Genomic DNA, 17430 nt, shown 5'->3' on the forward strand with positions numbered 1-17430 from the left:
GGCCTGCTCGGAAGTGAGGCCCTGGGCTCCGTCCTCTTAAAACCGGAAGTGACGGCAACGGCCCGGAAGTGCGGGGCGCGCGCGGAGGCGGCTGGGCGGGTCTGGGTAGCGTTGTCACAGCAGCGCGAGGAGGCGAACGGGCCGGGTAGGGAGGGGCTGGGATGCGCGGGGCGGGCCCGAGCTGCGGCCCTTCTCGGTCTCCGGGGCGGCGGGGGCGTGGCGGCGGCGGCGGGGGCCCTTCGTCGGGCCCGGGCCGGAGTCCCCTGGGGCCTGGCGCACGGTCCCCTCCGCCGCGCTGGTACCGCGCCTCGCGCCCTCAGGGGCCGGCGGTGGCACGTGCTCGGCCTGCCGCGCGCGGGGTGCGAGGCGCGCGGGGTGCGAGGCCCGCGGGGCCGCCTGTGCGTGCGCGCGCGGCGGGGGCCCGGCAGCGTGTCGGGCCCGCTGGCAGCAGGCCCCGGAGCCGCTCCCGTCACCGGCTCCTTCGGGATCGCGGCCACAGCCAGGCGCGGGCGGGGCGGCGAGCAGCCGCGGAAACGGCGCCTGTGCGCTGGAGGTCGGGAACAGAGGGCACTTCCTGGTCTCTGGATCTCTTCTCGCTGGCGTCCTGGCTAGCGTTCAAGGGAGCGGGAGGGGAGGGGCGCCTGGGCTTGCGCTGTCTCAAAAACACCTTCTTGGCTGTCCTGAAAAAACAGGAATCTAAAGTCGACTTGGCTGTTTTGCTGGAAATCTCTTTGACAGCCCGGAGTCATGAAGTGGGTGCATCCAAAAGCCTTCCTTGAAGGAGTTGGCTTGTTGATTAATCTCTTCTTCCAGCTGTTTCTTAGCTGTGGATTAAATACCGTTTAAGAATAAAGGGAAAACCATTTCCCTTCTTGCTTAATCAGGTTTGTTTTTAGGGCATATGTAGTTTTGCAGTCATCCAGACTATTCAGTGAGAATATCAAACAGAATTCTTAATATAAGAACTGCAGAACTTTTTTCAGGGTTTTTATGTACTGTAAACTTTGTAAAGGACACTAACTAGGTGTTCTTCCGTTATAGCTTATCTTTAGTACCTGGAGTGGAGAGAGGCTGCACAACATGAGTGTGAATTTCACCCACTTCACAGCACAGTCCTTAGAGTCCTGATGGTGGAGTCTTTTAAAAACTGGTGCAATGATGTGGGAGGAGCAAATTAAAAGTTGTTGCTAGACTTCAGTGGGAGGAAGTCTCTGGACTGCTGAGGTGTTAGACTCAGAGCATTTGTATATGGGAAACAGCTTTATGATGGCTCATTACTGCTGTGTGCTGCTGCTCTTAAGTTCAGAGTTGAATCTGAGTGGCAACCTGCTTTTCTGAGTATCGTTTAATAAGTGCAATGAATGTTCATATCCTTGTACTTCCCAACCAGCAAAGTGCTCTCCTAGCCTCTCTCAAATGGGGTATTTTCACTGCTTGCTTTTGGATTGCTCTGGTGATGGGGAATCCGGAAGTGGTTTCCCTGTGTTGCCTTCCTGCCTTGTTAGAATGGTTAAAGTAAGTCCCGCTGTTTCTTCTGCAGTTCTAGACACAGTGCATTTCAAAGTTGGTATGCATGAAGAGTATGCGGTTTGATTGTTAAGGTACCTGATGTACCTGCTTCCACTGTGTGAAAGCCCCATCAGAAGTTGGAGGTGGGGGGAAGGAGAGGGTGATCGGGGGAAGTCCCGGACGACTGGAAAAAGGCTAATGTAGTGCCCATCTTTTAAAAAAGGGAAGAAGGAGAATCCTGGGAACTACAGGCCAGTCAGCCTCACCTCAGTCCCTAGAAAAATCATGGAGCAAGTCCTCAAGGAATCAATTCTAAAGCACTTAGAGGAGAGGAAAGTGATCAGGAACAGTCAGCATGGATTCACAAAGGGCAAGGCATGCCTGACTAAACTAATTGCCTTCTATGATGAGATAACTGGCTCTGTGGATGAGGGGAAAGCAGTGGATGTGTTGTTCCCTGACTTCAGCAAGGCTTTTGACACGGTTTCCCACAGTATTCTTGCCAGCAAGTTAAAGAATTATGGGCTGGATGAATGGACTATAAGTTGGATAGAAAGTTGGCTAGATTGTCGGGCTCAACGGGTAGTGGTCAATGGCTCCATGTCTAGTTGGCAGCCAGTATCAAGTGGAGTGCCCCAAGGGTCGGTCCTGGGCCCGGTTTTGTTCAATATCTTCATACATGATCTGGAGGATGGTGTGGATTGCACCCTCTGCAAGTTTGCAGATGACACTAAACTAGGAGGAGAGGTAGATATGCTGGAGGGTAGGGATAGGATAGAGAGGGCCCTAGACAGATTTCTTTTGGCCCAATCCTCTAATCTGATGAGGTTCAATAAGGACAAGTGCAGAGTCCTGCACTTAGGACGGAAGAATTCCATGCACCACTACAGACTGGGGACGGAATGGCTAGGCAGCAGTTCTGCAGAAAAGGACCTAGGGGTGACAGTGGACGAGAAACTGGATATGAGTCAACAGTGTGCCGTTGTTGCCAAGAAGGCCAATGGCATTTTGGGATGTATAAGTAGGGGCATTGCCAGCAGATCGAGGGACGTGATCATTCCCCTCTATTCGACATTGGTGAGGCTTCATCTGGAGTACTGTGTCCAGTTTTGGGCCCCACGCTACAAGAAGGATGTGGAGAAATTGGAAAGAGTCCAGCGAAGGGCAACAATAATGATCAGGGGACTGGAACACGTGACTTATGAGGAGAGGCTGAGGGAACTGGGATTGTTTAGTCTGCGGAAAAGAAGAATGAGGGGGGATTTGATAGCTGCTTTTAACTACCTGAAAGGAGGTTCCAAAGAGGATGGCTCTAGACTGTTCTCAGTGGTAGCAGATGACAGAACGAGGAGTAATGGTCTCAAGTTGCAGTGGGGGAGGTTTAGGTTGGATATTAGGAAAAACTTTTTCACTAGGAGGGTGGTGAAACACTGGAATGTGTTACCGAGGGAGGTGGTGGAATCTCCATCCTTAGAAGTTTTTAAGGTCAGGCTTGACAAAGCCTGGCTTTGACAAAGTCAGGCTTGACAAAGCCTGGCTGGGATGATTTAATTGGGGATTGGTCCTGCTTTGAGCAGGGGGTTGGACTAGATGACCTCCTGAGGTCCCTTCCAACCCTGATATTCTATGATCTCTTCCATAGTTTCCCAGCCTCTTTCCTAACAGCTCTGAAAATGGCAGCTTCCCTTTTTTTAAACTAAGTATATGAAACTGCAGTAGTGCTGAGCTCAGCTTAGCATAGTATAGGAAGTGCAGTGTAAGCATTCCCTACACAGTTCTGTTGCTGTTTCTCAAGCTTCACCTGCAGCACACCCTACTAATACAGCCTTGTGGCTCCCACACAACCCAGCAACCTGAAGCACGTATATTCTGGCCTAAACTACAATTATAGTCCAGAATGCTCTGCTGTGTCAGTCCTATGTTTCCCAGAGTTCTTGCAGTGCACCTCAGTCCTAATATTTAGCACCCCAGTTATTCTAGCCCTGTACTAGTTGTACCACCTATGGAACAATAGGGGCATCAAAATAAGCAGTAAGCTGCCTATTGGGCAGTCGCACTTGCGACAGGTTTACATGGTTGTGAGATATTGGCAACATGTTGCTACTACCTTAGGAAACTTGATTAGTCCCATGTGTGCCGCATTTGTTCCATTTGCAGGGCCGACTGGTGTGACAAAATTCCCATTATCAAAATCCTTCATCATTTTTTGAATGTCAGGCATTCAAAGCATGCTCATTGAAACTTAGCTGCTTTGGTTTGGGAATCTCACTTGTATGGCCAACTCATGAGTATCCAAGACCATGTTTTATGGTCAAATAATGCAAGGCATCTGTTCTCATGGTGGCCAGTACAAACAGTGTAAAGACCCAATAAAGTCGGACTTGAAAGCGTATCAGGTTGACCCCATCAGTTGGGAGGCAACAGCCCATGACAGAGCAAGGCGGTAGCAGATTTGTCATGTTGCTGTTAACCATTTGATGCAAGGTGTGTTAACATTTTATGTGAAAAATGTGAACAGCGCACAGCAAATATAAAAGCGGCTGCAATGGTCATGGACAGTCTTGTCTGTTCCACGTGTAACCAGCTTTGTGGGTTTTTCATTGGTTTGACCTTGCGTAGATCATTCACTTATAGGGTTTGTAGAATCCCCTTATGTCGACATGAGACTCCATCATCATCAGTTGTACCACACTGTGGGGTGGCATTGTAATGTTTCCAGTAGGGAAATAAGCAAAGACTCTCCAAACTTTTTGCTTTTATTCTTGTCAATATGTGCAGCTGTGGCTCATGATGAAAAGCTTGTGCATTAACTGGTGTCACTAACCAGACTGCAGCATGCTCAGAATTCAGACTGTTACCTCTGCTCAGTACAGGACTACAAGAGCTCTTAACGGGGAGCACAGCTAATTGGAGTCCTCTGCCATTGAGTGCTAACGGTTTTGACGTGACTGACTGACCGCTCCCCACTTGCTGAGCATTATCGATTGTACTTACTGCAGACCCAAACTGGGTCATCTGCAAAGAGATCATAAGAATGGTCATATTGGGTCAGACCAGTGGTCCGTCTAGCTTAGTATCCTGTCTTCCAACAGTGGCTACTCCCTCTGAAGCATCTGGGACTAAAGAGAAAAAGGCAATTTGAGTGATCCAAACCCTGTCGTCCAGTCCAACTTCTGGCAGTCAGAAGCTTCTTGGACACTTGGATCCAAACTGCAGCGTGCATGAGAGGATGGAGGGCACTTGTGGAGTCCTTTCATTATTCCTGATGACTGGGCAGTGGGTGGATTCAAAGCCCCCCAGATAAGGCGGGAATCCTGACAGTTGGAATTCTGCAGTAACTTTGTGCCAGGGCATAAGAGGGGCTTTCCCTATGGGATGATCAGGCTCTAACTTTCTCTTTCTTCTGAATACTTGTGGGTATGGTCTTGGGAGCAATTCATGTGAAATGTCCTGTCAATCTACCTGCTGGTGTGATTAGTGAGTCCTTAGTTACTCTTTGCCAGGTGACGCACCCATCCATGTTGCTGCCACCATGGGTTACCATGGTGATGAGCCCAAACTCATTTCTGACCCGCAGTCTTCCTCACTGGGCATAACACATTTACCAATAACACAGGCCAACCAGAATTGTATCTCGCTTGAAGGAACCTTCTGTAAAACTCTGTTATTACTTATTTGTATTCCAGTAGTGTCTAAGGGCTTTGAGCAGGGATGGGGCCACAGAACTTCTAATGTAGAGCGTGTAGAGGTCTGCTCTGTAGAGGTCTCTGTTCTGGGAATTGTTCATGTAAAAGGCAGAAATTGTGGCATGTCTTCTCACCAGCAAAGTTCTTGGGTAGCAGGGACTGATGTCCTCCCTTGCAATACTGCTAGCTCCTTGGTTGCCACATCATTAATCAGGCTGTAACTGTAGCCAGGTTGCAGTTTCTTAGGAGCCTGGGTCTCTTTCTAGTGCTCATGTCCTGCCTGCTTAACCCTGGAGGAACTAACAGTTTGTAAGTTTTGAAACAGCAGGGCTCTTGGATAGAGGGATAAAGACAGTAAGAGTTCCCTCTGCTAGGAAGAAAAAACTAGCTGGCACCTTAGAGACTAGCACATTTATTTGGGCATAAGCTTTTGTGGACTAGAACCCCCTTCATCAGGAAAGCTTATGCCCAAATAAATGTGTTAGTCTCTGAGGTGCCACAAGGACTCCTCATTGGTTTTGCTGATACAGACTAACACGGCTACCCTCTGACATCTGCTAGAAGAGTGATTCGGCCTGCTCCAGTTTCTCACAAGCATTGGTTCATCTTTTGTGATCTCCAAAGTTCTGGTTAGCATGAGGTGCATCTGAAGTCTTCTGCAGCTGCATCATTTCTTGGAGCAAGACAGTCTAGAGCCTGACTCTTCCAGAAGTAGTAGAGTCTAGGAGTTCTCTTCCCACTCAGAAGTGGCTTTAGCCAGCAACAGGCACGTGCTACCCTGTTCTAGATAATCGGAATCTCTCAGGAGCTTGGAGGCTCTTTAGCTCTGTTACAGATCAAGTTTGGTGAGAGACCCTGGAAGGTCCTGCCAGAACTGGCTTGAGGTTCTTCAGTACTGTAGACTCTTGTTAGGTGACATCATGGTAAATGGTGATCTGTCTGTAGTTAAATATGTGCCTGGTTTGAACTTGCAGTTGAAAATTGCAACTTGGGAGAGTCCGAAGGAAGGTGATCAGAGATGAGATGCTAGGCTGGCGGGAGGGAATCCGGTGTTCAGGACAATGGCAGTGACCAGGAGTATGGAAAGGATTCTCAGACCAGGAAGAAAATGACAGTCCATGTAAGGCAACGGTCACGTTGTAGGTGCATTACAGCAGCTGTAGGACAGAAGGTTCTAATAGTGAGCATTTCCTAAGCAGCTAGGATCTGAAGGTGCCTGAGAAGGGAGTTTCCCTGCAGTAATGCCTGAGGTTTGACCTTTGATCTGTCGCACACTATCAGTTATCACATCAGGACATTAGTCATTTTATTGGTTAAATGGAGCTCTAGTCCTTAGAAGAAGGAATTGGAGGGATGGGGGAAGGGACCCGCTGCCTCTTCTGCAGGAGGTCCTATGCCTGCTGAAGATGTTAGGCCTGTGCGCCTGATGGTATGGGACTTGTGAGCACAGGCCATAGGGTGTCTCTGGGAAGTTCAGTTACAATTGATGCCTTGATTTTGGTTTGCCTAGCAATTTCACCCAGAAATGAACAGCAAAGTGCCAGTTACCCTAAGGCCCCCTCTATCCTACTAACCCTGAACTGTGGTAAATGGCTTCTCCCTGCAACCCAAAGGAAGAGGTCAAGGGCCTTGGGAAAAGCTTTGTGTGCCCGGAAGTCTCCTTCCTTTCTGGCTTGGTGCCTTTCCTGAAGAAGCAGCTGAGGAATTGTGACCTCAGGCTTGTGCTTTTTAGCATAGTCCATTTCTTCTGAGGAGAGATGAGCCCTATCCTGAGCTGCTGGGTGTAACAGCCCTGACCTCCCAGGTGACTGACGGGCGGGGGTTTGCTTTTCCCACCTGTTGTCTGTAGCAGCTTTTCATGGCCTTCAAAATTCTCTAGTTTATCAGTGTGAGAGGAAGGGAAAGGGCTGGTTCCTGTGTGGCTAATGGAGGACTGCAATGGTCCTTAAAGTATCCAGGTTCGTCCAGGCGCTCTGGTGTCCCCGTCCATCCATGCCAATGGGCCTAATGCTTGGGAAGATGGTGCTGATGGAGACTAGGTGCTGCTAGGGGAGGGGAAAACACAAGACACCCCAGCTGCTTTGTTGGGGGGTGAGCAAATGGGACACAGCCCCATGCTTGGGTGCAGACAGAGGCCTGTTGAACTGATTTCCTGCTCTGACCAATGCAAGATTGCAGCTGGTCGTGGTGATGGCAGCAGCAGCTCTTCAGTAGTGTCCGAAGCCTGTGGACACACCCGTGCAGAGCCAAGCCAGCTTCCGGAGCTGAGTGGAGGACTGGGTGGAGCTGCATTCTAGCACTGTGCTGGCCTGCTGTGTTTTGTGTTGAACTTATGACAACTTTCCAGCGTCCAGCACTGGCCTGAGTGCAGGTAGTGAATGGCCTTAGAAAGGCACTCTAACTGGCCCTCTTTAACAAGTGTCCGCAGGGGAGTTCACTTCTGGATTCAAGTTCTGCCTTTGGATAGCTTGGCTCCTTTTACTCTGACTTGAGGTTTAATTAGTGATTAATTATGACAACTCAAAGTGGAGGCTTCCCTTCCTCTGGTATGAGGGGAATATTTGGAGTTTGGGAGCAAATGGCTGCATCATCCACCAAGGAAAAACAGGAGACTCTCCCTCTGCAGTAAGAAGAAAAGGAGGACTTGTGGCACCTTAGAGACTAACCAATTTATTTGAGCATAAGCTTTCGTGAGCTACAGCTCACTTCATCGGATGCTGATAAAAACTTGTGATGGAGTGGTAAATGGGGAAAGGGTAGTCCTACAGAGTGATTTAGATCTGTGGTTCTCAACCGGGGGTACGCACAGGTCTTCCAGGGGGTACTAAACTCATCTAGACAGTTGTCTTGTTTTACAACAGGCTACATAAAAAGCCCTAGTGAAGTCAGCGCACGCTACAATTTCATACAATGAGTTGTTTATACTGCTCTATATATTATACGCTGAAATGTAAGTACAATATTTATGTTCCAACTGATTTATAATTCTATGGTAAAAATGAAGGAAGCAATTTTTCAGTAGTAGTGGGCTACGACACTTTTGTATTTTTGACTGATTTTGTAAGCAAGTAGTTTTTAAGTGAGGTGAAACTTGGGGGTACGTAAGACAAATCGGACTCGTGAAAGGGGTACAGTAGTCTGAAAGATTGAGAGCCACTGATCTGGATCACTTGATAAGCTGGGCCCCTTCAAAGAAAGCTCATTGATGCACCAAATAAAAGGTGCGACATCTAGAACAAAAAATGTAGGTCATACCTGTAAAATTCGGTACTATATCTTGGAAAGCACTGACTCTGAAAAGAATTTAGGGGTCAGAGTGGACAAGTTCCCAGGGTCATGCTGCAGCAAAGAGCTAATGTAACCCTGGGTTGTCTAAATCAGGAGTAGTGAGTCGGAATGAGGAGGTGGTTTTTACCTCAAACTGATTGTAGTGTGTACGATTCTGGAGTCAACATTTTTTGAAAACCTGGAGAGGGTGCAGAAAGAAGCCACAAAAAATATAAGGGGTGGAGAAAATGCCTTGGAGTGAGACCAGTCTGCTTAGTTTATCCAGAAAGGTGTGGTGTGTAAATATCTTGATGGAGAGAAAATACCAGCTACTAAAGGTCTCTTTAGTCTAGCAGAGAAAGGCAGAACAAGAATCGATTGCTGGAAACTGAAGCCAGACAAACTAGAAATAAGGCAGTTTTTTAACAATGAGGTTGATTAACTATTGGAAGGTTAACCAGTGGAAATGGTGGATTTCATCTCTGGTCTTCAAATCCAGATTTAGATGGATGCCTTTCTAAAAGTTGCATCAGCCAAACATATTATTGGGCTCAGTACTGGGGTAACAGGTGAAATGTGATATACCAGAGATAAGATATCTTCCCACTGAATTCATAGATTAAGGCCAGAAGGGACAGTAGGTCATCTAGTCTGAAGAGGCCCTCTACAATGGTGCAGTGGCAGCAGAAGCATCTGCCCAGCAGCTGGGTCAGTGCTGCCAGTTGTGGAATATCAAGTGCAGACTGGCCATGGAAAGTTTTCTTGTTCACCCCCAAGAGCCGCCTGCTTCCCATCCATCCCTGGGTTAGAAAACCTGTGTAAGAATAATCCTGAATGCTTTTGCTGTTCTCTCCTTGCCTTGTGATGTGATCCTGAAGCTTTTCTCAATACCAAATGCATCACAGCCACCCTGTCAAGATGCTAGAAAAGCAACTCCATCCTCAATAGAGGAAGCTGCTCCATGCTTGATTCATGCTTTCCTGTGGCTAGCCAGAGTAGGCAGAAAATCTTTACCTCAAGTCTGTATGTGTTGCGTGAGCACCCTAATGTGCTGACTGAGAGCACACTGAAACTGCCAGCCCAAAAAGCTAGTTCCTGGGAGCTTTGGCCAGCTCATCAGAAATGCACAGCTCTCTTCCCAGGTGGAGATTCTGTGCTTGTGCCATGCTTGGGTTTGTAGTCTCTTTGGTTGATTTGCAGGCTACGTGAACAGCCATACTTGGACCCAAGAGCCCTGGCAGCTAGAACTTTCTCTTGTCTATTTTGATGGTCCTGCTAGGGCTGTTTCTCTCATATATCAGAGAGTTTGTGGAGAACATCACAAAATGGAGCAGAACTGGTCCCTCAGTCTTATTCCCAAACAAGACTTGCATAAAAGTCCTGGTTGAATGTTTCACTGGAGTCCATCTAGCACCCCCACACGCTTCCATTGGTCCTGCTTTTGAGCAGGGGGTTGAACTAGATGACTTCCTGAGGTCCCTTCCAACCCTGATATTCTATGATTCCTTTACTAAAACCTCCTCCCAAAGGAGTCTGGAAATGAACGGGTCCAGCCAGGTCCCCACTCTCCATCTGACTCACTCTATACCTGACCTTGACGTATCTCTTTCTAGAATGCAATATATGCTGTTGTCACTCGCATGTATAAGATGTGTAGTAGAAGAAACTAATTGATATATAATCCCAGGGTGTGTGTCATGTCTGAGTTCTGGGAGCTTTTTCCTTAGGCTGATCTATTGGGGGAGTAGAAATGAAATAATTGATCTTTGGTTATGAAACGTGCTGATTAGAAGGTTCATAGATTTTTAAGATCTGAAGGGACCGTTATGATCTAGCCTGACATAGGCCAGAAAATCTCACCCAGTAACGTCTGCATAAAGCCCAGAATTTGTTTGAGCTATAGCATATCTTTCAAAAAATAAAATAAAATACTGATTTTAAGACTTCGAATGAGTAAGAATCCTCTTCATCTCTAGCTGAGTTTTCCCAGTGGCTAATTCCTTCACTGTTAAATTGTGCTTTGTTTCTCACCTGAATTTGTCTAGCTTCAAGCACCAACCATTGGGTATCTGTGTAGAGGTGTGGTAGGTGTATATGGTCCTTACAAGTTTGTATTTAACTGTATTGAGTATGGAGTATTTTTGTATTTTTGTAGTATACGTGATGCAGTATATTGGAATGGCTCCCTTGAATAATGAACAGGATTTTATAATTGTCTTATCTGTTTTGACCTCTGCATCTATATATGCAAAATTTTAGGAGGCAAAATGGTGAATGGGAGTAATGAAGGATTTAGGGTATGTCTACACCACCGCAGTACAGCTATGATGCTGCAGTTGTCCTGTAATATTGACAGAAGGGGTTTTTCCATTGATATATTTAACCAGCCTCTCCAAGAGGTGGTGGCTAGGCTGGCCTGGCTGAGTCTACGCTGAGGGTGAGGTTGATCTTAATCACACTGCACAGGGAACAGCATTTTTCACAGCCTGAATAGCGAGTCCGATCTAAGTGTAGACCCAGCTAAAGGCTGGGGAAATGGCTGGATCCCTTCATTGCTTGTTTGTAAAGGGTGATACTTCTGGAGTGTTTGAAGCTTCCCTGTAGTGGGCTCCCCAACTGCAAACAGTCATGGGTTTTCAAAGTCTTCACCATTGACTTTAAACTCTTCTGATATTTTTCTGAGGGAAAACCTTGCCTTGGATGATGTGGCCTGTGAGGCTTGAGACGGGGCTTGTAGGGTAGGAGTGGAGAATGGCTTTTATAATGGGAATGGAGCTTCACCCTTAACGATGGCTACTCCACACACCACTACCTATTGCCTGTTCAGAAAGTGGCTGGAGACTTGCACCACTGAGCTAAGTTAGTACAAATGCTATTAATCAGATAGCTGCTGCTTTTCATTGGCCTTGCCTTGGCTCAGACCTTTGGAAAGGACTGAGTGTGAGATCAGCCAAGGCAGGTGCCTTTTCCCAGCAATTTGGGGACAGACAGTGCCCCTTTTAAAACAGACTGATCCAGTTGCATTTTGAGCTACAGGCCTGTTGATCATTGCTGAGGCCTCTGGGACTTGGGCCAACAATGGAGCGAACATCTCTTCTTAGATAGACTTGAGTGCTGTAGGGAAGCAGACTGTAACAAAGGCCCCAGATCTACTCTTTGGGTTTCTCCACTCTGCTGTTCTTGTGTGCAAAGGGTTTATCTAATCACACTTCTCGAAAAGTTATCTTTTGTCCTGGCAATTTGACAAACAAAATGCAGAGATTGAAGTCTCCCCACCCCCTGGTGCAGTTGGGAGTCCAAGGGTTAACCAAAGATTCTGCACCTGCTTGCCAGACTCTGACTCGGGCACTTGTAAGAGGGCACACACTGTAGAGAACTAGGTAGTTGTCTCAGGGGGTAGGGTAGGACATTCCCAGAACACCAAGACCTCCCAAAGGCTTTTGGGAACAAGGGTGCATTGAACTGACCCCTCCGAAAGCTGGAGTTACTGGCCAACTATTTGTGGGGAACCCTGCTGTGGCCAAGGAAGGAATGAGGTATCTATTGAGGAGCCCTGCAGGACTTCTCAGCAGTGCGGGAAACAGCTGCATCATGCCACTGATTCCATTTCCCATTCTCCCCTCCTAGGTGTAACTCACGTGTGTAAAGATGGCAGAGCAGGAGCCGACCGCAGAGCAGCTGGCCCAGATTGCAGCAGAGAACGAGGAAGATGAACACTCTGTCAACTACAAACCACCTGCCCAGAAAAGCATCCAAGAGATCCAGGAGCTGGACAAGGATGATGAGAGCCTGCGCAAATACAAGGAGGCTCTGCTGGGTTCTGTGAACGTAGCTACTGGTGAGTCCTGGTGTCATCTCGGAGCATGTGGTTCTATCTGTGCAGACATTAAACAGCTACAATAGCCAAGACCCCTTCTCTACACCTTTAACTGCTTCAGGCAGACACTAAGAACTCTCCTACCCTCCTCCCAGATCTCTTCATACATGCTGCTGAAAGCCCAGCTTTAACTCGAGGATGCAAATGATCAGTTGGGAGTAACCCTCCAATATGAGCGCTGCTAGCTGTCTGGTCTGCCAGTCTTTACCTGGCTAGCTCAAGTCAGTCATTGGTCCTTTGAATAAAGCTTGAGAGTCGATATCTTCTGGGATGTTCCTTCTGAATGGAAGATTCTGAGACTTCTTTCTGCCCTGAGTATAAAACAAGGGGAACCCTGGATCTCTGCTCCAGGCAGGCCCATTCTTTCTAGTTCTTATGTGCTCCTTTGCGTTTCCAGGAACTGAGTGAAGGGAGAGAGCAGGATGTAGATGGGCTGGGCCTTGGGGTGGGGATGTCATTAGCACTTTTAGGACTTGTCTAACAGCCTCTTCTTCGTCTTAGACCCCAGCACTCCTAACGTGGTCGTGACCAAACTGACACTGGTCTGTGCCACTGCCCCTGGGCCTCTGGACCTGGACCTGACAGGTAAGCAGGAGATGGGCACTGCGTTCTGCCTTCTGAGGGGGACAGGCCTTGGCTAGCTCAGTGCAGACAGTCAGGAGCCCTGGTGGGGGCCAGGCTAGGGCCACTGTCCATTCTGGCCTGGAGCCCAGAGGTGGAAGTGACCTGTATTTCCAAACATAACTTGCAGGGGGCCAGGCTCCTGTGAGTTTAGGGCTTCCAGCCTGGTGGTCAGTACTGCAGCCTCTCTGCTTCCTGTACCTGAACTGCAGTGTGAAGGGCCCCAGCACAGTGCCTTTGGACTCCTGTTGGTTGTGCACTTAGATGCCAGCAGCTGGAGGAGCCCAGGAGCCACTTGGCAAGCGCTGGCTCACTGCTTTTCTAAAGATAGGAAACCCACAGACCTAATCCTGCCATAACTCCTCATTCCTCCCACCAAACTCAGCTCAGGCCATGGGGGGGCAGGACTGAGCCCTACGCCAAATGAAGTATTCCAAATGGCTCCACAAACAAGTTACTGTTGCCAGAACTTTTTTAAAAATACTGCCCCAAAATAAGCGGTTGAATGAAAGGCTTCTCTGGGTTCTAATCCATGAGGAATGTTGCACCAGCCTCCTCTAGTGGCTTGAGGCTGGAATCCTGATAATGAGCCCAGAGGTCCCACTAGGATACCTGATTTTTAGTCAAGCAAGGTCTCCAGGTACTCCATTTGAGGATCACGTTTCTTCCTGCTGATTCTGGGAAGAGGAGCTTGGTGTTGAGTCTCCTTAAGAGAGCTAGTCATTCTGAAATTGAGCCATATCCTCTGGTGTGGATAGATGGATTCCTTAGGGCTTGCATGGACTAACTTAGAAATGGTGGTAGCTTCCAGCATGGGTGGGTGCGAGGTGGCGAGGTCTCTAAACAGGGACACCCATGAGTAAATCACATTTCTCTTCCTTGTTGGGACTCTCTTCCCACACTGGGCTTTGTGCACTCTTCTGTGGAAACCAAAGGAGTTAATGCAGGAGCTGGGGCGAGGGAGGACCCGACACATAGGAAAGGACACTTCCCCTGCCTGCAGCCTCGCACTTTATATTCCAATAGCTCCAGTCTCTGGTACAGGGCCCACCCCAAATGCATCCCACAGCACAGTCCCTAGGGAGTCTGAGCAAACTTCTCCCTTCTCTGTAGGGGATCTGGAAAGCTACAAGAAGCAGTCGTTTGTGCTGAAGGAGGCTGTGGAGTATCGGATAAAAATCTCCTTCCGGGTAAGAACTTTTGAGGAGTCACTGGCCCAAGCCTGTCTGTATACTCCAGGCATACAGCAACCAGACATCCCAAAAGAGGGAGGTCACCAATCCCAAGGAATGCATTGGGAGACAGGCCCATGCCCTGCCCTGGATATGAGGAGGGCTGTGGCCGCTCTGCTGTGAGGTCTTGTTTATCTCTGCAGGTGAACAAGGAGATCGTGTCGGGGCTGAAGTACATTCAGCACACGTTCAGGAAAGGAGTGAAAAGTAAGTGCTTCCATTGTTCCAGACGTTGCTTTGCAAGGGGGGTCTCCCAGCCAGCCCAACTACAGTGAGATGCATGTGCCACTCCACTCTCCAGCTGGCTCTGGCATGGTGGGAGGAGACTCTTTACTTCAGAGCAGACGGTCTCAACCTTTTCCTTGCTGAGGCCCCCTTCAACGTGCTACAAAAACACCAGGCCCTGGTGGGGAGTGCAGGGGAGCATGGGGCTCCAGGCTTGGGGGGGGGGGGGCCCTTGGGCATAGGCATAGTTTTTATTTCTATTTGGGAGGTGAGTGCAAGGCCTGGCAGGGCTCGAGCCAGCTCTGCACAGCAGGGTCCAGGGAGGAAGTGCCACCTCCACCCCATGACTCACTCAGGAGGCCACCTAGCCTGTCTGGGCTGTTGGGGAACGCAACCAAAAAATATAACTCAAAGGAGGGGAATCAGTTCAAAAGTCTGAACACCGCTCAGGGTGCAGGGACGGGGTAGCTAGGGGCTGTGTGCAGGGGCTCAGAGCACAGAGTTTCAGCCATGGGGCTCCGCAGCCCCCCTGAAAGGGTTCGTGGGCCCCCCCTGGTTGAGAACCACTGCTCTAGAAGGCCTCCTCATGTGCACCTTTGGCTCAGCACTGGGGGTGGGAAACCTGCTTCAGGCTCTGCAGCAGTACAAGGGCCTGCCTGATGTCAGTGGCTCCGGCTGCATTTGAGCTGATCGGCCTTGAGTGAAGCAAAACTTAGTGCTGAATGAACAGCAGCTTCTTCCCCTCCTGTTGCTTGGCCTGCAGCATGGGGTGGGCAGGTGTCCGTCCCCATGTGGAAGGGGCTCAGAGCTAGCATCGAGTAGCTGAATTTCCTAGCTCTGAGCCCAGCCGTGTGCCTTCTGTGGGGAGATGGCATGGCAGTCGGGAGGGGCTAGAATCTGTTCATGCTCTTCAGCCTCAGCACCAGCTCTGGCGGCTCATTCTTTTCCACCCCACCCCTGTCTCCTTCCAGTTGACAAGACTGACTACATGGTTGGGAGCTATGGGCCCCGAGCAGAGGAGTATGAGTTCCTGACCCCCATGGAGGAAGCCCCCAAGGGTATACTGGCCCGGGGCAGCTACAACATCAAATCCAAATTCACAGATGATGATAAGACTGACCATCTGTCCTGGGAGTGGAACCTGACCATCAAGAAGGAGTGGAAGGAGTAGCCCTTCCACAGGCCAATCCCCAGAGAAAGAGTTAGCCAGGCAGTGGCTACAGTAGAAATCCCACCCTGTACCAAAGTGCTGACATTGGAACCCCACCTTCCCTTCCCATTTTTTAAGTCAACAAGAAGAGCGCTCAGCTCAGTAACCCTTCCCCTTCCCTCCCCCCAGAGAATCACTGAATGGAGCTGACCAAACCATGCTGTCTGCATCTGACCTCCAGCTGCCTGCCTCAGGGGCATCTGTCCCCAGGCCTCTCCACCATGCACAGAAGTGGGAGTGCTTCCTGCCCTCCCCAGGGCCCTGATCAGGGTCTTGTCCCATTGCTGCATCTGACCTTTCTTCATTGGAATAAACCACAGGCAGGTGCTGAAGGAGAGGGACTCTGCAAGCTGCTTCCCACACAAAGGGGGCTTTTCCTAGTGCTCCTGCCCATGGGGTGGTGCCTCATTTTGGGGGCTGAGGAATTGTGATGCCAGGCAGCTGCTGAACCCTTCTGTAGGCTAAAATCATGTCTGTGGCCTGCCCCTCCCCTCCAGCCAGTGTCTTGAACACTGGCTGGCAGCTTCATTTGTGGCTATTTCCTGTAACCATGATGCCTTAATGTGTGTAACATACATTCTCTAGGAAGGGGCCCTGATCTTGTTAGCTCCCACCCCATAGGTTTGTTAGCATGCCGCCCTCTCACCTCAGTCACTCTCATTGAATTGGCTCATTAGAAACGAGTCACAACTAGCTTTGCTGCTGGCCCATTCTCCTGAGCCTGCTGGCCTGAGAGGAGAAGAGCTTGTGGCATCCTGTGCTGCTCCCAGCCCACGCAGAGCCATCCCTGGGGATGTCCAGAGAAAGCTGTCTGGTGGAACTCTCCCACTTTCTGCTATGGAGGTGTTGGCCCTGTTAGTGTAGATCTCAACAGTCCAGTGCCTTCCTGTGTCTGCCCCAGCATCTTTACTGTGGTGGGTCCGGGAGTCATGAGTGCTGCTGTCACCTCCGAATTATTTCATTGGAGCCATTTTTGGCTGTAAAGCACTGAAATACCAGGGCAGCTCCTGCCCCTTCTCTTGGTTTGGTTTTCGACTGGGGGATAAATCTGTTCAGTTCTGCAGCTGCTTTCACAACTTGGTCAGAACAAAGAGCTTGCAATGGACAAATATTCAAGAGCAATTAATGCCTTATGTATCAGTTCTGCCTTTGAAATCTCGTGCCTGGCCTGTCAGTATTTATTGCCTTGACAAGTAGACTCCATGTCCCCAGAGCAGTCCCTCTTTCCCTTGCATCCTCACAGCACTGCAGCCTGGCATCCCTAACACCCACACTGGCCTGGTAGTTGGGGGGCAGGAACTCTCTAGGACCCTCCAGCTACTGGACAAGCATGTTCCAGCTCTGCAGCCATCTTCTCTGGTTGCTTTGATAACACTGATGTTGTACCAGAACTGGGACCAAATGTGTGTGGTTTTCCTGTAGCTACGTCTCCTGCCCCAACTCTTCCTCTCCCTCTCCTCCTCCCCCTCCCCCTGCCCTTTAGAGAGATTTTTGTTAATTTGATTTGGTGCATTTTGTCTGTAAATCTTAGACCCAGATTAACAGATTTGGAATCATCATCTGCTTCCCCTTTTATGACCGTTAAATAAAATCTTCAAACTGACCATGCGCTGTCCCTTTGAATCCTCTTACTCTTCTTCCAGGTCTCCAGAAGGTAAGTGGCCTGTAAGAGGGGGACATCACTAGGACCCCAAATTCACTAATTCCTTGTACACCAGCAGGTGCTGGGAAGGGCTTTTCCCCAGTGATCTTGGGAGGTGGTGGGAACAAAGATTGGGAAGGTGCTTCCCTAGGACTGTTTTC

General features: G+C 49.2%; 1 protein-coding gene across 1 annotated transcript; it reads left to right on the plus strand.

Annotated features, from left to right (window-relative positions):
* Nucleotides 1–17231, plus strand: ARHGDIA (Rho GDP dissociation inhibitor alpha). The gene is made up of 6 exons (XM_084647475.1): nucleotides 1–145; nucleotides 12090–12300; nucleotides 12841–12924; nucleotides 14074–14150; nucleotides 14336–14399; nucleotides 15389–17231. The coding sequence occupies exons 2-6, from the start codon at nucleotides 12111–12113 to the stop codon at nucleotides 15586–15588; spliced, it is 615 nt and encodes a 204-aa protein (XP_084503601.1). The 5' UTR covers nucleotides 1–145; nucleotides 12090–12110; the 3' UTR covers nucleotides 15589–17231.
* The last annotated feature ends 199 nt before the right edge of the window (nucleotides 17232–17430 follow it).

The sequence above is a fragment of the Lepidochelys olivacea genome, assembly GCF_965140295.1.
Source record: "Lepidochelys olivacea isolate rLepOli2 genome assembly, chromosome: 14".
Lineage (NCBI taxonomy): Eukaryota > Metazoa > Chordata > Testudines > Cheloniidae > Lepidochelys > Lepidochelys olivacea.